This window comes from Zalophus californianus, chromosome 1 (genome assembly GCF_009762305.2).
Source record: "Zalophus californianus isolate mZalCal1 chromosome 1, mZalCal1.pri.v2, whole genome shotgun sequence".
NCBI lineage: Eukaryota > Metazoa > Chordata > Mammalia > Carnivora > Otariidae > Zalophus > Zalophus californianus.
In genome coordinates this window covers 38,016,232-38,036,461 of record NC_045595.1, presented here as the reverse complement: position 1 = coordinate 38,036,461, position 20,230 = coordinate 38,016,232, and the positions used below count along the sequence as shown (strand labels likewise).

At 41.1% G+C, this 20,230-nt stretch overlaps 1 protein-coding gene across 9 annotated transcripts in view; it reads left to right on the top strand.

Annotated features, from left to right (window-relative positions):
• FOXP1 (forkhead box P1) overlaps positions 1-19,156 on the top strand; it is a 574,460-nt gene extending 555,304 nt beyond the window's left edge. For 7 of the 9 annotated variants that reach the window (XM_027584345.2, XM_035728162.1, XM_027584350.2 and 4 more), the window contains 4 exons: positions 2,420-2,541; positions 4,273-4,342; positions 8,749-8,915; positions 14,386-14,609. In XM_027584345.2, the coding sequence (XP_027440146.1) occupies positions 2,420-2,541; positions 4,273-4,342; positions 8,749-8,915; positions 14,386-14,530 (504 nt within the window). In that variant the 3' untranslated portion in view covers positions 14,531-14,609. Of the gene's footprint in view, positions 1-2,419; positions 2,542-4,272; positions 4,343-8,748; positions 8,916-14,385 lie in introns of all 9 variants that reach the window. The other 2 variants (XM_027584342.2, XM_027584349.2) reach the window with 2 other exon arrangements.
• Positions 19,157-20,230: the final 1,074 nt, after the last annotated feature.

Below are 20,230 nucleotides of genomic sequence, written 5' to 3'. Positions count from 1 at the left end.
TATCTATTATGGCTCAAAGTATCCTTTTTTATTTCCATTAAGACACATGGGTGCTGAAGGGAGCCTATGTTCAAAACCTTACCCACTTCTCCTTAGCCTCCCTTAGGAGATAAAATGCAAAGTATCTTTAGCTATGAATGCCTTTCAAAATGTAGGAACTATAAGCATGAAGCAGACATTTTCTTCAAATTGCCTTTTATAAATAGAAAATGATCAAATTTAAAAATAATTACTGGCTGTGAATATGATATTTAAGCTCAGATCTACAGCTTTAACTTTTTCATTTTTGCAAACTGCAGGAGAAAGTGCCATCAATATAAACAATCCTAGATCAAGTACCAAATGACTCATAAATACGTATAATTTTCTCTACGTGTCCTTATTTCTATTGTAATCCTAAACAAAAGATCAAGTGCCCCATTTAAGTCATGGCTGAAAAGGGCTTACTCACGTTTTTGGGCAACTCTTTGATTTCTGGATGCTTTTGCCTAGATGTACAGTCTTGGAAAGAAGAACTTAAGTTTGACTTTCTATCTTTACTTACATGGCCACACGCTTCAGACAGATCTGTAGTAGTCCTTCTGGCAGACATGGTTTCTTTAGATCTTCTGCAGTTCTAAATGTTTCGATGCTTATTCTAAAATATTAGACAGTGATAAAGTTGAGAGGAAATGTTGATTTCTTTCCCCACTATGTCTTCCATACATATACATGATCTGTCTGTAGTTTTTTAAAAGAAAATTTGGGTTAATTTAACCTCCTAAGTAATGTTCTGGGAGGTAAGAGTAGACCCTTCGCATTCCTGTGCCATGCGTTGGTTACAGCATAAAAAAGAAAATGCTTATTGCAAGAGCAGACCACAACCTATACATGAAGAAATTTGTCCTACCAAGTATAAATATAACATGACAAACGTTTTCAGAGATTTTTCTTTTGTTTTTATGCCAACCTGTCCAACCTGTTTGAATCAGGGGTGTCCTTTCATGGTCGTCTGGATGTTTTCAACCTACCCCAATTATGCTGACATAGCTCAAAACTCTGAGAATTTATCCTGTGGATTCTCCTTGCGAGTAGTTGATAACTTAGCTATGTAATAAAACATGTCTCATTATCTTCTTAAATATTCCATATCGAAAAAGAAAAATCAGCACTATCTCGTCTGACTCCTCAGAGTCACCAACGGTGATTATCTAAAAGTGGAAACAGCGCTCAGTATCTTGAGAGCGGGAATACTTGCAGGTAGCCCAAGGGGTGGGTTGCCCCACGTTTGAGCGATGGCAGCATCATTGGAACGGAGTGGAGGATATACTACATGGCGTGTGGGAGGTGGGATGTATGCATCCGCTGTTCAGACCACAGTAGTCCCCTGCTTATGCCCTGTAAGAAGAAAGGTTTGAGTCCATGGCATGGGTCTTTTTGTAATGTCCTCATGTCTAATTTGGAGTCTCGATCAGTAAGTTCAAGCAAGGAGGCTAAAGAAATGAAGCCATGTTTGTTCCAGACCCCAGCATGGGTCGTGGATTTTTCTGAAACTCAAAGCAAAGAGGAGATGTTAAGGCTCCTCACCTTTGAGTTGGAATCCTCCTTTTCGGTGGACTATGGATGTCCAGGGTCTCCGTTTAAGAATGATCTTAGAAATGACATTTAACCATAAAGAAGAAACGTGGGGGCGGGGGATAGAATTATGTGTCTTTAGGAACCATCAGCTGCAGGAGTATCTTTTTGCCATTGAGAGTTCTACTCAGGTGTTTCTTTGGCATTGTTTGTTAATTAAGGTAATTGGCCATAGTAAGGACCAAGGTTTGTATATATATTTGGGAAGGTAAGACATAGCTTGATGATGGATACTGATGTACTGGGGATCCTTTCATTCCCTCATCCAGTCAGCTGCAGGAGGTGATGCTCTCAGTGGTAAGATCCAATTTAGATAAATCTGACAAAACCCGTAGAAGGTATTAAAGCCAAAACTTTCGAAAAAAGAACAAGAACAAAATGCATTTAACAGTATTATCATCATGTTTTTTTAAAATACCCTTTTATATGGGAGGTAAATTTAAAGGGGACAGTTTTATGCTCTACGTGTTTATTTTGAAGTCATATTAACAATATTTTCAGATTTTTACTGTGACCCCTATTTTGGGCTTACATGCATATTAACTATTTCTTCTGGTTAGCTACTACCAGAGACTAGATGTAAATGCCAGAGTATAATTAATTGATAATTTTGTTTTGTTTTGTTTTTTTATTTTTACATTTGGAAAAGGCATCCTTAACCTCAAGAAGGTCATCCACGGGGGTGGTTAGCTACAGCTTTTGGGGATGGTTTGACAAATGTGGACTGTGAGGCTGAATTTACTGCTGTTTTTGGAGTCTTTTCTTATAGAAAATGTAAATGTTCTCTCTTTTATACTTGCTGCAGAATGCAGTGCGTCATAATCTTAGTCTTCACAAGTGTTTTGTGCGAGTAGAAAACGTTAAAGGGGCAGTATGGACAGTGGATGAAGTAGAGTTCCAAAAACGAAGGCCACAAAAGATCAGTGGGTACGTCCACCATGTTTGAACTTCTTAGCCTAGCTTGGATTGTGCTAACAAGTGTCAAGTAGAGGCTTTTGGCTGCTAGACGGTGTTAGACCAACGAACCGGTTTCACGTTGTCTCAGTTAAGGGAAGCAAAAAAGCATTTCATCCCTCCTGTTTTGTATACCCACCAGTCCCCCTGCCCTGCTTGCCGGTCTTTGTTGCATCCCACGCTAGTAGCTTTTAGGTGGCAATGCATATTAACCCTCACAAACCATTTGCTTATGCTTATTGCATTTTATTTTCTTTTTCCTGTTCCCTGTATTGGATGTCTGTTCTGCCCCCCCAACCCCGTCTCCTTTTGTTGCCACTCCATCTCCTTTGCCGCTGCTCCTATCCCAGGGTGCCATTCGCACCAACCTCTCACTGCATAAGTGCTTTATCAGAGTAGAGGATGAGTTTGGGTCCTTTTGGACAGTTGATGATGAAGAGTTTAAACGTGGCCGCCATATTCAACGAGGCCGTCCTCGCAAATACTGCCCCGATGAAAACTTTGACGAGCTTGTCACACAGTAAGAGCCTTTACTTGCTTTTGTTTTGTTTTTTCTGCTGTTGCTTTGGCTTTGCATGGTTGACTCATCCCATGTAGTTTTGCATTTCACCAAGTAGCAGTGCCACGGCTTTTCTGCAATGGAACTAAATTGTGTGATTCGTACATGTATTTCTCTTGTTTCTCTTTGGAACACCAGTGCCTTGAATAATGCTTTTTTGACGTCTTTAATGCACATATTGGTCGTATTTTGATTCAGCAGCTTACGGGGACCCTTTAAGAGTAAATACCTTGGCTTGAAAGTAATTCCTCCCAAGGAAAAAGGCAACTTTTATGGAGAGTTAAAATGTGTATTTAACGGGGTACATTTCTTGGTATTTGCCCACTCAGTTATAAGAATAATGTAAGTGGAATGAATGAGGAGAGAGAAATCCGTAACAGCACATACACTTCCTTTAAAGGCCAATGATCAATCTGGGTGACTTCCCTACTTGGAAGCCTCTCCTTCCTAGAGATTTTTTTTCGCATGGTATCTAGTCTTCCTTGGATTAGTTCATGGACACAGCATCCAGTATTCTTACAACCTCCCAGATTTGGCTGTGCAAGAAAGATCTCAACCCAACCTCCCAGCCTTCCCTGGGAACAACCCTTCCGTGTCACCCCCTTCTCCCCATCTTCTTTTAGCACTAAATGTGCCTCAGAGGGGGACCTCCTTTAAGAGCCATCCTGCCTTTACCTCCTATGGTCATTCTGGAGTTAATACCATGGAGATGATTCTCTAGCTAACTCCCAGGAAACCCTGCTGTCAGCTCACAGACTTGACTGCCCCTCAGCCCCCCAGAGCTTCTGCCTTCCTGTTGGGCTCATGGCAGCTACTAAAAATGTGCGGAGAGGTTGAGATGTTGTGTGAGGGGAAAAAAAAAAAAAGAAAAATACATCATTGGAGGGGAGTGCCCAGGGCTGGTCTAACTGAAGCCCGAATTTTACACCCAGTTTCCTTGAAGAGCAAAGTCCTGCCCCGGGGTATCCACACAGACCAGCCCCGGAAAGCCAGGGGCTGTGGAGAAAACCTAACTTTCCTTTGGTTTTGTTAATGGGGGACATTTCTGATTTGGAAGGGAGACCAGCAAGCTTAAGATAAAACTTGGCTCGGAACTCAGGGGCTGATTGCGTTTAACTTTGAGTTTTTATCTTTTTCTTATGCAGTAACCCTTCCCTTATTAAAAACATGCAGAGCAGCCACGCCTATTGTACACCCCTCAATGCAGCTTTACAGGTAAGATTAATGGTCGTCCCGAATATGCAGTGGAGGCACATGTCTCCCCCTCTCATTTCAAAATATATTAGCCTCGCTCTAATTAGATATTAAATTTTAATTCCGTTAAACTTTTTTCTTAAGTGCACAAAGCATCGTACTCCCTGGAGGCAAACACATCGGGCTGCTTCAGCATTAGTGGGATGCTTAGCATTTTGAATATTGTGGCAAAAAAATTAAAAGTTCACTTATTAATATTTATCAGCAGTATCATAATTTCCATCCTCTTATTTCAGAATTTCACTTGAGGCAAAAATACCACAAGTGTAATTACTCTAGCACAGCTATTAATGTGCTGGATGATAGGCCACTGTATCACATGACCTTCTATTGTTCACGGGTTTAAAGAGAAAGCAGAGCTTTTTATTTCTTCTTCTAAAGTCTGTTTTAGCATCTTCAGTCCTTGGCCGGGGCGGGGCGGGGGCGCGGCAGAGATCCAGGTTTGGTTCACTTGGTAAAAGTAAACTGTTTTTGTTTAAACTAGAGGGGTGTTGAAGAACACTCTTTAGGTTTCCAGCAGATTGCTCAAGATTACATAAGAAGCATACAGAATGTTTGTTTCCTACTGACAAACCAAGCACTCATTACATAACCAGCATTACTGGGGGATGAAGACACTAGTTTTGAGCAGGAGTGAGTTTACCAGCCAGATACGAGTTACAGGGCAGCCAGCCGAGCCTTTTATTTATCCCATTTCTCAGTGGTCCCAGTTTGAGTTTGCCCCTGCCTAGATTGTTCTAGAAGACAGGCCAAGGGAATCTTGCTACCTTGAAAAAGACATACTCTGTACATAGATTGGATGCATATAATCCCAGGCCATCCCAGACCTTTCCAGCGTGGGTTCTTGCTGGGGGCTTTATCGCCCCAAAATGGGTACTTAGATAGTACAATGTCTTGTGCCCCTCCAAAGGGCCGTAACACAAACGAACAGGAGCGTCTTTATAAGGCTCCATAAGGGGTCAGAGGAAGAGAATGAAAAATGGTTGAGCTACTTGACATTATGGGAACAGAGTGGGTGAAGAGGCAGGAGATCAGGACGGGCACGTGGTTCTCACTACTCCTAGAACAAATATTTATTGAGCACCTAACCTGCCCCCTACACGGTTTCCCAGATCAGTCAGCACAGCCTCACAGCTCCCAACAATAGATGATACACCTTTAACACAGTTTCCGTGCAGAGGCAAATGCACTGAACTTAGCTTTTCAGTAATTATATTTATTTATTTTTAGCCTGTACCAACTTTAATAGGAGGAACTACTTTCTGAGTTTCTGATAATTACTTGTAGTTTACACAGTAACTTTAGAAAAGCAAATGAGAGCACGCTTAGATGCCGCCACTGTAAATACCATTCATTAGTAACTTATTTTCCCTGGAGTCTTGTGAAGTGTGAATTTAAAGGCTGCTCTATCTGGAAGAGTATTAAGATTACGAGCACATTTTACATTCATGAGGCAGAAAGGGAAAAAAAAGCAGTGATCCTCTGGATTCTCTTAACTATGTGACTGATTTAAATTAGTATGCCTTATCATGACAAAACTGTGCATGTTTCTTCTGGAAAACATTTGTTTTTGGCATCCTCCCTCCCCCTTCTCATTTCCAGGGGTAGCCCAAAACGATCCTGTAGTTTTCCAAGAACACTTGATGTGCATAATGAGGTGAGGTGAATAAATTGATATAAATTCATGATTGGAGGAATGGATCTTTTTCCTCTCGTCGAGGACTTTGGATCCACGGTCAGTAGACAGTCTCATGTAACTTTCTCTGCTGTGCACATTAAATCAGGATTCTACCAGCAGGCTTTCCTTCCCATTATTGCCCATTTCCATTTTTCAAGACAAGTAAAAATAATAGTGGAACAACATCTTAAAAAGATTACTAGAGCAACATAATGCATGATATACAATATATAAAATAGGACAGCAGAATCCACTACAGAAATAAAACATTGGACGTGAGACAGATTGCATTATGCTCAGAAAAAGTGAAGTAACTAAGGGTAACCGTAAAGCTTCTTATTTATAGACTGCCTTTCCCCCGAGGATCTTAGCATGGTTCGTGTTCCAGGAGCAGCGGTACTTATGGACTGAGGCACCTTAGTTTTTCAGTTTTTTTTTGGGGGGGGGGTGTTTTGTTTTTTGGGCAGAGGTGCCAGTTTGATACGAAACCACATACTGTACACAGGACCATTTATATAATGAAGTCCATTTTAAAAATCATACCCCACCTGCTCCTCCGTAGACATCAACGACAAAAACAAAAAAAACCACTTTGTTAATGTTTCTAGCCTTGGGTGGGTTGCTTTGATCACTCAACAAAGAAGGTGCAAGAGGCTCTGTGGCCTACCAGGCACCATCCTCCCACTTGGTCATTTTCTTAAAGGGACAAGGCTGGTTTTCCTCTTTCTGGTCTCACCACCAAGGGATCAACAGAAGTGCTTGCCTTTTGGATGCCTTTCACCACCGTGGCTATGGGGCATCAGCCCATGTTTTAACGACCTCCACCTAGAACACTTCAAGAGCCAAGAAGAACACATCATCCTAAGAAGGTTGCTCTGTCCCTAAGGGTGACCATCTTATACCAAAGAACACCTTCTTACGAACATTTCAGTTTTGTCTTTGCCTCTCCATTGTTGACTGGAGGAGCTGCTTAAAAAACAAACAAACAAACAAACAAAAACAAAAAACCATGCTGTAGAGATAGCCTCACTTGGGCCGCGTTCTGTGTCATGGTGACATGAGAGCAGAACTTCCATGACTGGGAGAGGCATGACCACTGAGTTGTCGCAAATGAAGGCCGTTAGGATGCTTGTCCAGCTGCAGTTTGCAAAAAAAAAAAAAAAATTTTAAAAATAATCTGGCAACCATTCTTGCTTTTTGCTCTGCCAAAAAAAGAAAAAATGCTTTATTGCAATTATAAGTGATCTGTTAAAAAAAAAAGTACTTGATGCAAATTATTTAACAAACTGTAGGAGAGCGAAGGAATGTTCAGATTTACTGTTCATCAAAATGAGTTCACCACATTTGGAAATAAAAACAGGATTTTTCCCCCCACTTTTTAAAAGCAGGCAGTTATATAAATCCAGAAGTGGAGAGAAGGGAAATCTGTGGGCATGCACAGAGCCTGGCTTTGAAATCGTCCATTGGCCGATGCTGTGTTAAGTAAAGACCCGTCACAGGGGCTTGTATCTAAGAAGGCGTTCCTGGCTTTGGAGTTTGTACAGTGAGTGAGGCTGCAGTTGTCGTAATAGGCACATTCCCTGCAGCCCGCTCTGTCTTCATTTTTGGCTCTTTCTTTCTCTCTAGAGCCAGGATTTCTAGAATACTTTGGACTTTTGTGTGACTGGCCAATTGAAGTCACCAAGCCAGATTGTCTTGTGATTGTACTTTCTCCTCATTAGGATGGAAAACCAGGCATACTGTAGTCTGCAAGAGGACAGTTTTGATAAATCTTGGTCTAACTACACTGCCAGTTTTTAAGTCTATCCTCGTCAATAAAATGAAAAGTTACTGGGTCAATAATCTCTACCCAATGAAACAATATGGATACTTTAGTCCAAAGCTGTATTTAATGACTGTCTGCATTTGAGACTGGGTGGTCATTTTATTCAAACACAGGAGGATGGGAAGTGAACAGTATCCCACCACAGACTTCAGGATTTCCTCTCTTCTCCATTTCCACACTTTTGGGCTGACACTCATGTAGAGTGACAGATTTTTTTTTTTCCTTCAGTCCTAAAATTCCAGGTTGACCGGTCTGAGTCTGAAAGATTGAGATAACTGTGGGGTAACATCACACAAACTGCACTAAACAGACTCAGAAATCATTAAAACCGAAACGATGGTGGCAGATAAAAATGGACTCCAATTCTATAATCTCTTCCTTTTCTATAGGATCTAAGAGGTAAATGTTTATGGAAGTTCTCATAAGTTTGAGCTGTGAGGCCAGAATAATTGGATCAAATCTTTAATATCCAATACTGGAGTCATCAAAGTGGATAAAGAAATGAAAATTCCATTATATTTCCCTGTGATCTGGAAATATTCAGTTCCTCCTGAAAGAAGGCATCAGACAGAAAGCTCATTTTAGATAGCCCTGTCTAAACCACGTGACTCTACCCAGCAGGGCTAAATTGAGTCCTCCCTCCCCACCAGCGCTTTGGTCCCAGCTAGCTCTTGGAAACCAAGCGTGGGACATGTGTCGCAAGTCTGCCTTTTAAAGCAAAATCCTTCTCCCCCTGTTAGGAACTTGTATTGGCCAGCCCTACTAAGAACCTAAGCAGAAGATCGTTGACTACACCCGTAATTAACGGCTTCCCTGTCTGTGCTTACCCTACATCCTCATATATTTTCTCTTCGTTGCTAACAGGCTTCAATGGCTGAGAATAGTATACCTCTATACACTACCGCTTCCATGGGAAATCCCACTCTGGGCAACTTAGCCAGCGCAATACGGGAAGAGCTGAACGGGGCAATGGAACATACCAACAGCAACGAGAGTGACAGCAGTCCGGGCAGATCCCCTATGCAAGCCGTGTGAGTACTGTCCACCCAGAAGGTCTCTGCGTGCAGGTCCCAGTCTCCCGCTTCGGTGTGCACACAAGCCCTTCTCGAGCTGCTCTTCATACCTTTTCTGTCATTTCTGCTTTCCTAGAACCTTGGTAAAAGTTTGTGCTTCTGGAAATGTTTAGCTCAGTTAGCACGTAAAAGGACCATTTACTAACTTTCCCATAAAAGCAATCGGCTTCATGCAGCCCTACAAGTGCACACAGCAATAAAACGGGTGACTCATTTGCTTTTTTTCCCTCTGCTTGGCATCTCAGGCCATTATTTAAGCCACATTACCTTTTCCTCCTAAAATCGGCATGCATCTCTGTCAGTTTGTTCAACTTGCGGGCACGCCGAACCTAGCAGGGGGAAAAAGAAGGCTTGTTTACTTGGCTGTGTGATAGTCTGAACCGCAAACACAATGCTGAAGCATTATGACCAGGCATTAATGATGGCACAAATGAAAGGCGGCATGATTTATAGATTGCTCTTAAAATATCAAAAGGAAAATTAATAGGAGCATTATAGCAGCAGACGGCAGTATAATGAGCACCATATAACTGAATGAAGTGATGGGCAATGGTTGTCCCTGCTGAATGTGAATGGCACTAGGACTGGCCCAACGACAGGAGAGGTGTGATGCCTAGGCGGCGCATACCCTCCCTCCCCACTGTGTGTGTGGGGGGGTGGGGGCAGTGCGTGGCGGCAGAAGAGCCCCAACTGGGGCAACTCCCTCTCTGCCAGGGAAAGCTTAAAAGAGAAAAGAAGCCACATTTTTCCAGATGCTTGGATTTGTGGGGGTTGCTCTAGAGGGACAGTCTCTCCCTTGGAGCAAGTATCTGCTCCACCGTTGCCCAATTTAAGGAAGAAACCAACCCAATGTTTGCAGCACTGGCCGTTCCTAGAATAGGCCACTTGTCTACACACTCCTGAATTACTTGACTAGCACCTTAAGATAATTTGAGTGATGGGAATGGAAAATATGACCTGTAGCCACGAGGACCAGAAAGAATTGGCGTCAAAGGACAAGGAAAAGAAAAATGCTGTCGGTCAGGGTAATGAGTGGGTTGGGGGCAATCTGAAATTTGATTATTTACCATTTGAGTTTCTTGCCCAGAGTGTTTTGAAAAGGATCTTAATAATGGAAATAATCATTTTTAATTTATGTGAACAGTCTCTTAGCATTTACCACACAACATTTTAAGAACGTGTTTGTCTTTGACACTGAATCTGCTATGTATCATCCTTTCTAAAGCAGGCTGGTGTTTCTGACTTGACTGTAGTCACATTCGTGTTCATTTTTAAATCATTGTCATGACAGGAGTGTTTAATCAGTTATTAAAGAAGTTCAGAGCAAATATAAATTGGTATATAAGGTCCTTCAAGAAATGCTCATTAGAGCAAGTATTTCTGAAGTTATTGAATGGAAGAGAGACTATTTCTCATCATCTTTATGAACTCCAAGGGTTAGCTGATATCTATTCCTACTATTTAGTGCAAAGAATTACTGAAAAGAGAAAGATATTTGGATAAAAACCTCAGGCAACAGTTAAGAATGACGGTAATTTTGCTGTACAAGATAAAGCCACCACAAAGTTAATTTGTTTAACAACTTTGAATTAACCCCCAGTATTACCAGAAACCACATTTCGCAAGCAGTCAGCATAATTTTTAACAAAATGAAGGTTTCGGTTGTGTTTTGTTTGGGTTTGTTTTGGTTTTGTTAAGGAAACCCGACGTAAAGATGTCAAAATGCACACTGTTGTTCAGATCTCCCCGCTTTACACTGTTTGCTAAATATAATTATATGTCAACAGCGTAGTCCCTGTGCCCGCTCTCAGTGTCACAGACTGTTACTCTTTTTGACCCTGTATTTCCATTAAGTGAATTCTGTAATGACATAGTTTTCCTTCTTGGGCAATATGCATTACCCTGCTATGATGCAAATTGTTTCTTAACTGTTCTAGTCTATTGGAATAAATCAAGCCGTAAAGTTTATGGCATGGCTTCGAGAACCTTGTTAGTACGGCAGCCCAGCCACTATCTAGCATTGAAACAAGAGCTCCTCACCCTTTCCGTGCTGCCTCACTCCTACCACATTTTGTTTCTCTTTGGAAACACTAGAAAGTAGCCACGTAATTATGGCTTTGGGGCATTATACTTTTATCCTGATAGGAGCTAACGGAGCTACAAAGCAAAATACTCCATGCTGTGCACACACCCTCCAAACACAATGCCCCTAAACACCAGTCAGCTTTAGTTAAAAACTCTCGTGTTCCCAGAGTGGCTAAACAAAGGAATTACTCAGATGTAAGGAGGGAAATGTGTGCTTTTGCACAGTTATTCATTGGGAACCATTAGGGAAGTAGGAGTTGGGGGGAAAGGTGGGGCAGGGGACAACGTGCAGGATGGTGCATCGTGCAGTTCCGATTTCTAGGAGACACACGAATGTGTGTGAAGCATCGTATCTTAAATAGTTTGCATCTTACCTGAAATGTATCTTGCTTGGAAATCCATTCTCTTTTATTCTCTGAAGCACCGCAGGCCTGTATGACTGCATTTGCCACACTCAGGGGGATCTGCTGGTATCAAGAAATGTTGTGAAGCTGGATTTCATTTCTCTGGAGTTTTAAGAAGCCTTAATGTCTAACTCAGTTGTGTTGTCAGGTTGTCACACAGATCTTGTCACTTAGTATTTGTTGGGGACCCACTCTGCATTAGGCATTGGGGTGAGCCAGCATGCATGATAGGGTCCTAACCTGTGTCTTGGGGATGGTAAATAATCTTAAGTGTAGCTGCAACTTTCCAGGGAAAACAAAACCTTCTCTAACGTGAAGTGCCTAGCAAAACATTTGTCAAGAGTGGAAAATTATAAAGCAAGAACTTCATTAAGAATGTTCCATTTCTTCTCCATCCTCTGACCCCCTGTAGCCTTATATCATCTCATGTCATCAAATTCAGGTTTATACATGGAACGCCACATCAAAAACTAATGATGTAATGTATGGTGATTAACAGAACAATAAAAAATTTAAAGAAAAAAATTCAGGTTTATAAACCTGAAAAGATTAATAATTCTGATTGTTTAAAGAAGTGAAAGTAGGAAAATGTTGATCAGGGAAACCACATTTGAACGTCAATACAGGGCTAAGTAACACATAGATACATTTCTAGCCAAATGTGATCAGAGAAGGGGGGAGGTAATTTATGAAGTAGGACTGCTCAGTAGTGAAAATATGAGATTCAAACAGGAAGAAATGTTCACCGCTGTCAGTAATCCAAGAACAATTTAAGGTAACCAGAGCTTACTGTATACCTGTTAAGCAACAAAATATTTTTTAAAATGTAACGCTTGGGGCTGATGAAGTTGAGTCTAAATTGATATCACCCCTTTGGAAATTAATACTATAATAAATCTTGAGAACCATAAAGATGTTTTTGGCCTTTGCTCCCAGAATTTCATTCTTAGAAATTTATCCTGAGGAGGTAAATTAACAGAAATAGGAAGATTAATGGATAAAAGTGGTGGCTGTATTATTCAAAGAGCAAAACAAGGAAAAAAAAGGCAATCACAAAATGCCCAGTATTAAAGGACTGCAGAGTCCACACATCTCATATACCCATAAAAATTACAACTGAAAAAGCTGACTAATCATATTTGTTATGTATACAATATGTAAAAATATGATGCCACACAGGAGAGGATAGGCAAAAACAAAAAAACCTACCTTAATTTTGGGCTTCTGGGTGATTTTTTTTTTTAAAGGCATAATCATCAGTACACTTAATTATTCCCAAAAGAATATAGGGGATCCTACAGGGCTGGCTTCAGAGGCATGGTTAGAAGTTTCAGTGCTTCTGCCGTTTCCATATTGAAATTCTAATTTTTGAACTGCGTCTTCACTTTTCACTGGGGCTCTGCAAATTACGTAGCCAGTCCTGGGTCTTCCTGTAGAAACAGAGAGAAGTAGGGCCATGAAAAAACTGAAAAAAGGATGGAACACACCCAGGAAGATGCACTGGACTACAACTTCGAGACATTCCGTTTTGCGACTAGTTTTAGGAAGATGGGCACAATTTTTTAAAAGCTCTTTCTCCTGACATCTACCCCCAGACACTCCCTGGGCTGTGCTAATTTTGGAGTCAGTTGGTTTTTTGAAGGTTCACCTCATCAAGGGCAGTCCAAAGCACTCCTGTTTGTTTTTAAATGGTTCAAGTGGCCTTTGGGGGTTTGCATACATCAATTATTTAGGAAATCAGCCATCCCCAGTACCACCTCTTATTACTAATACTTGATAACGTCAATTAAAAAATCCTTCTGCAGCCTGTGCCAGCGATGGGACCATTTTAACTTGAATGGTTCTTTTCCATATCAAAAGGCTTGCAACAGAAAGTAATTTGTATTTGCAAAGGATCAGTTGTAAATATGATTTACGAACAGCATTTCTCAGTTGTTATCGGAGTGGTTTCGCGTGATCCCCCGCAGTCCCCTTCGGGTGAACCGTGTGCTGGGCCATAATGAGGAAGTTGGCAGATCGCGTCACAAGCTGCGGCGTCCTGGTGGCCGCTACCAGCCGGCCCTCTTGTTTTGCCTTGTTTACAGCTGACAGCGTTATTATTCTGATCGGGGCTCTGCCTCCTTATCATATTGTTGTGTTGGGCGAGCCTTTTCCTTTCCGTTTGTGTTTCCTGGCAGGGCTTTTCTCGCCTTATTGACAGTTTGTAAAAATATGCATTAATTTGGAGTTTCAAGCATGTATCATGGTGTCTCTTTGCTGTGTTTGCTTGAAGTTGATTAATGATAGAACCTCGCTTGGGGTCGGTCTCTGGAGAGTTCTTTCATAGGTTCTGCATGTTAACTAGCAAAGCAGAACACACAGCAAGCCATGATTAGCCCAGCCTCCCGCACTCAGTGGTCCCCACAAACCACCATTGTGGTACAGATTCTTATTTCACGTAATGATTTGAAGACTCGGATACCTCTCCCCAGGAAGCCACTGCGGGGCCTGTTACCTGGTACTCAAGGTGTGGTCCTCCTCAGACCAGAGGCATTGCCTGGGAGCTTGCTAGGGATGCAGAGTCTCGGGTCCCACCCCAGACCTGCTGAGTCACACGCGGCTCTTTATTTAACAAGAGCCCCAGGGTGACTTGAGTGCACAGGACGGTGTGAGACACACCCCCGGGGAAGAGAGGCTGCTTCGGGCCAGAGATCATCCTAGAGCAGCTCTGCCCAAAGGAACCTTCTGCTATGACAGAAATTTGTCATCTCTGTGCTGCCCCATTGCAACTGAGAAACTCCGTTTTAAATTGCATGAAGTTTTCCTTTAAAGAGTCACACGTGGCTAGTGCCTGTGCTGGGAGACAGTACAGTCCTAGAGTGTGGCTTCTGTTGCCCAAAGCCCCGAATTTGCCGTGGTTGGGAGGGGCCCTCAAGTGAACCTGTTTTCATCTCTTCCAGGCATCCTGTGCACGTCAAAGAAGAACCGCTCGATCCAGAGGAAGCTGAAGGGCCTCTGTCCTTAGTGACAACAGCCAACCACAGTCCAGATTTTGACCACGACAGAGATTACGAAGACGAACCAGTAAATGAGGACATGGAGTGAACGTGTCTGGGCGGGGGCCAACCCCAAGAACGAAGATTGGGAAAAAAAACAAAAACAAAAACAAAACAAAACAAAACACGTCAAAAGTTAGCAGTGAAATTGTTCTCCATTTGTTGTACAGTCTGGAGGATTTTCACTACATTTTGACAACTCTGAAACGTGTTAACTCTTAGTGCCATCAAGAATCCCATTTGGGAGTATTTTTGATTTTTCTACTTTTTGTTGAAAAAAGGAATTTGTACTCTGTGCATTGGATGGACTTGTTTGGTACTTGGGATTTTCCTCTCTTAACAGTCAACATCAGTGTTGTAAATTTGCTAAACTGATTCACTTTTAGCAGCAGACTTTGAACTGCAGTCCTGCCAACGTTGGACACTGAGGACACCCAACTGAGCATGTGCACCTAAGCTGCAGACCAAGCCTCTGCCCAGAATTTAAGGATTCCAATGGACGACCTATTTGCACAGTACTGCATGTTGATTATCACTGCCTTTACTCCTTTTTTTTTTTTTTTTGGTTCGTTTTTGTTTTTGTTTTGCTTCCAGTTGGGATGGGGAAGGCCTTTGTGTGTGTATTGGGGGGAGGGGGTTAAAAAGTAATTATCCCGAACTTTTTAATGTATTGCATTTTTTTTTATTTTTTTTTTTTTTTTTTTGCTTCTACTATACCATTTTAAGTTCTGACCTCAGGCCTCCATTTGGGCCCACGGCCTCCTGGAGGCTTCAAGTTTTCTGTACCTTGTGATGAATGTTAATAGGTGTTTTTATTATACAAAAGCTGAATGTCATTTCTCGTTCGTAGTTTTCTGTCACTCATTCCAGTTTCCTTCAGACATAACCACGTTTTCTCCAAAGTCCGAAAACATTCCGTTTTGGTCTTTTTCAAAAAAGGTCCCAAATGCTGCACTCTACACATGAAGGTCCTCTCACACAGACGTGAAGTCCTGCCAGAAAGAGAATGAATGACAGAAAAAAAAAAAAAATAGAGACACCCTAGGAACAATGCAAATTCATTCCACAAAGCAGTATTGGAGGCGGGAAGGGGGTTGTTTCAAGTTTGGTTTCGGTTTTTTGGTTTTTGGTTTTTGGTGTTTTCTGTTTTGCAGCTACCATTGTGGTTAAGCATTGCCCCAGCACAAGGAAACCTAGGCAGCGCTCCCCCCACTCCCTAAGATCTCCTACTAGACCCCCATTGTGGCCGTGGAAGGCTCTTCCTCTGGTGACCAAGTTGCCCTGGGCCACAGGCTCGCTGAGGTGAAAACCGACTCGGGTTGCTTTGTTTGCAAAATGACCCAAAAAGCTGCCTTCCCTGAGCAACTCTGGTGAAAGTGGTGGCGGCGCTGAATGTAAACATCAGTCCAGGCCTGCTTGGTGGCATTAATCTGTTTGAATGCAAATTAGATTTCAGATTGCATTTGTTATGGAAGTTAATGAGGCCTGAGTTCAGCAATGCTAAAGTGTTCATTTCAAACGTGTGAATTTGGTACTGCAGTTCAGTTTGTTATGCAATATTATCACACCAAGCCAGTATCCAAAACTAACAGAAGACATCGAGGAGGCGGGGGGTGCACGGTGCCCCAGAATGTTTGGAGAAACATACATGGCACGCAGAATGCGACAGTCACCGGTCAGTACAACCTCAGTCCTTAGAACCCCTCAACGCCTCCACTCTGCACCCACTTTCCTGTCATTTATTTATCTAGGACCGTAGCTTTTGTTTTTAGCTTGAGAGCCTTTCGGAGCTTAATTAATTTATATTCTTTGTATTTTTTTTCCTAAAATTACCAAAGATATTACGCAAAGGTAAATTATGTTCTCTGTTTTATGCTTTATCTGATGAAGCCAAATATCCTCTTATTGTTGATCAAAGGAGGTGAAAGAATTTAGAGGCAATTGATGAGTTCTAGGCTATTGCTAACCTGAGAAAGAGAACTGCTCCTTCGTCATAGAATAAATTTAGAAGACCAAGTAGGTAATGGAACCAAAGTTGTTACTTTTGTTTTTTTTTTTTTTTTCCTTCTTCTTCTGTACCTCAACAGAGACCAAAACTCATAGAGAGAGGTTACGGGGCTGCTGAAGGTGTTACAGGAGCTAGGGAAGGAGAGGAGTCCCGGCTCAAAACCATGAATGGATGCCACTGCAAATTAGGGAGTAACCAGTAAAGGAGACAGTCAAGATAAAATGGAAAGAAAACAGAAAAGCTTCTACAATGCAACTCAATCACGTAGTACCATTTCTAGAATGTTTTGTTTTGTTTTCCAGAAAGATTGTATGCCACTTTGGTTTTAAGGACCGTGCTAAGATCACTGCATCAATTTTGCTCTGTCTGGGCATTGATCTTCTGGTTTTTTGTTTGGTTTAAAATATTTTCCTTTTTCCTTCCTTTTTTTCTAATTAGGCTTTGGTCAGCATTTTTCATTTAAAAAAAAAAAGTAACACTCCCATCCACTCATAAGCTTGGTACAAAAACTTCTTTGCCAGTTTCTTTTGAAGCTTCACTCTGCTTTCTGTATAAAGGGCAGTCTGTGGTCACTCAAGACTTTTTTTTTCTTTTTTTTTTTTTTTTTTAAACTTTTCCAGGCAGCTTCATGATGTGCAGGCAGTAGCCAGACAGGGTCATGGGAAGGGGGCCCTGTGCTTCTAAACTGAGTGGTTGCTGGTTAGTTTGGTATTCAAAAGAGGATAAAAATCTGGTAGATTAGTTCATTCTCAGCATGTGTAGCTAGACATGAGTAAAGATAACAGCATGAGAAACTGTTAGTACGCATACCTCAGTTCAAACCTTTAGGGAATGATGAAAATTTAAAAAAAAATACATTTCACTCAGTTGCACTTAGTCGTATGTCTTGCATGCTTAGTCTAAAGACTGTAGCAAAAAGAAAAAAAAAAGAAAAATTAGATTTTACATATCTTTGCAGGTATCACAGCCCTGCAGAAAAACCAACTGAAAAAAAAATTCTCAGGCTTTACAGCAAGCAAACTTCACTATGATTTTTACAATTCTGATTCTGTATCCCTTGGGGGGGGGTGTTCCAGTCGCTTCTTGAGGATGGGGTTTATTATGTTGTACATATATTCCTATGTGTCTGTGTGAATCTTTGTCTTTTTTGGGGGAGGGCGGAGGGTGGTTCTTTTTTTAGATATTGTTCCTAAAAAGGAATAAATGCATACACCTGTTTGTCAAAACACCTTTGCTTTTTGTGCAACTGCTTTATATTAACGATACTAAAAAAAAAATAGCTTTGGAAAAAAACTACTGTATGTAATGGGATTGCAGAATATGCTGCACATGTATTTTATTTAGTTATCCTTGCTTTAAGAATATTGGATGACATTTCCTGACATGTGGGAGGGAGAAATTCCCTAACCTTCCCCCCCCCCCCCCACCTTTGGCTTTTAAATTGTAACATAGTTGACAGATTTTTTTTTTCTGTTTTCATTGATCAGAGCATCTTGTACAGATTTGTGTGTGTGTGTGTGTGTGTGTGTGCGCGCGCACGCGTGTGTGTGAATCTGTTTTTTGATACATTCCTATCCCTTGTGTTTATCCTACCACTGCCCTCCTGGCTATCTTAAACCAGTTCATACATTTGAAAAGAGAAAAAAAATGCTGTTTTAAAAAAATGTTTTTCTCCTGCTGCAGTAAATATTTTGCATGATGAAATGCCAGGGTCACACTTTCAAAGTTTATCAGTGAAGTAGTGATTAATAATGGGGAGTTGTCAAAGCTATTGAACTTTTTGTATAAAAAAAAAGAAAACTTTACAAGGTGCCAAGATGTAAAGACAATTTGTTACCTTTTTTTTTTTCTTCAAAGAAAAGCGTACCTTAGGGAGACGGTCCCTTGTATCAGGCAGATGCACTGTCAGGGATGAGAATCCATCCTCCTTGTCCCTAGAGGCTGTCCTTGGAAGAGAGTGACGCTGCCCGCAGTGAACCAGCCGTGAGATGAAGCATCAAGGCTACTGTACGTGCAGAGGGACCGCCAGCCTCACGCCCTTGGGACAGCTCAAACACTATTCCCAGCATTCCGTCACACCTAGTCAAGAATACCTTGGATTCTGCACCCCAAATCTGATGGATGTAAATCACTAGCTATTTTATCATGAAAGAAAAAAAGTTAAAAAAAAATATTTCCTCTCCTTTCCACATTCCAGTTGAGCTCCGTCTCCAAGGGTAAAAGAAGAACATGCTCATAAAGGATTTTGAATCTTTGGGGTACCTTTTGGTTCATGGTAGTCCCTCTTGGTATTTTGGATGTTTTTGAATGTCGGCTTCGCTTTTTTATCCTGAGAATGAGACTTAACTATTCTAAAGGCATTTTATGGGCCCAGTGTGGTTCGCACGATCTCTGCTACCCAGAAGCCTCGAGGAAGATGGTCCAGTCTGAGTGTGCGCACGGTGCTTCGTGGATATGTGCTGCCAGGAACGAGAATTTTTTCAGTTTCGTTTTGTTTTGATAAGGCATAAAAGAAACTCATTCCTTGACATCAACTGTAATTCCATCATTCCATGTCTGTGGATACAGACAATAAAAAAAAAAAATGTTGTGTAGTCAGTACTCATTACTGACATGATAGCATTCTCAAATGCAATAAAAATGCTGGTTGTTCACACTGGTAGTAAAAAGTCGCGACAGCCTAAGTTTCTTTCCCCCTTCTGACCTGCTGATCTTGTATGTTAGGCATATGCCTTCGGTGTATCACCAGCTGCTTCCAACACAGAATTAAAATCAATCTTAACTAAAAGCTTCCATCATCACAGAGGGCTGAAGCTCTCTTCCTCGGGATTTCAAGTGCTAAGTCTCCACTTAGGGAACTGGAAAACACTGAAAACATAGAGGCTACCTTTTCTCCCGAGGAAGCACACCCTTATTTCTCTTCATCAAATTTTATACAGGAAAAAAAAAAACAAAATGTTTAATAAGTAGCATTAAGAGCAAACTAAAATTTCAGAGGAAAGCAATTTCATGAATAATTCATTAAAATTTCACATCTGCAAGATTAGTCATCCAAATAAAATGCTAATGTCAAAAACATGCACCGTCTATAATATTCTCATCAAGAAATCTTTTTGCATATAATGATAAATGCTTAGATTAGAACAAATGATTTTACAAAAATATTCTATCAAAAGTATGCTAGATAACCGCATCCAGTACAGAAAACAGTGAAGCTTCAGGAACTAAATATTCCAGAAAAACCATCTTGATTTCGAGATTTGTTTCATTGCATACCTTGATAAAAGAAAAAAACACTGCTATTTGTCTTCAATACTATTATGTCATATATATTCTAAGGATTAATGAGTTTGGGCATCATCTTCCAGTAAAAATTAAATTGGTATATTGAAAGCAGCACTGGAATTGTCCAAACCGGGGTAACATAAAACCGTTCAGTCTAATTCAGAGCGTAACACAAGCCAAAAGATGACTTGAAAACTAACCGAGCTGCTCCTATTCGGCCGAATACCAGCTGCTGGTGAGGAGCATGTAAGCGTGCTTTCCCAGCATTGTTTTGAAAAGCTTATCTTAGGAAGAAAAAAATTTTTAATACAGGTTTTGCTATTAAGTTGCAAAGTAGTGTCCTCTTTTCATTAACAGTTATGCCACAGTCTAGAAGCCCTCTAGTCTGATAATTAATAAAACATTTGAACCCTTAATTCTCATCTAGCTACTAAGAATATAATATGAGGGTTAATT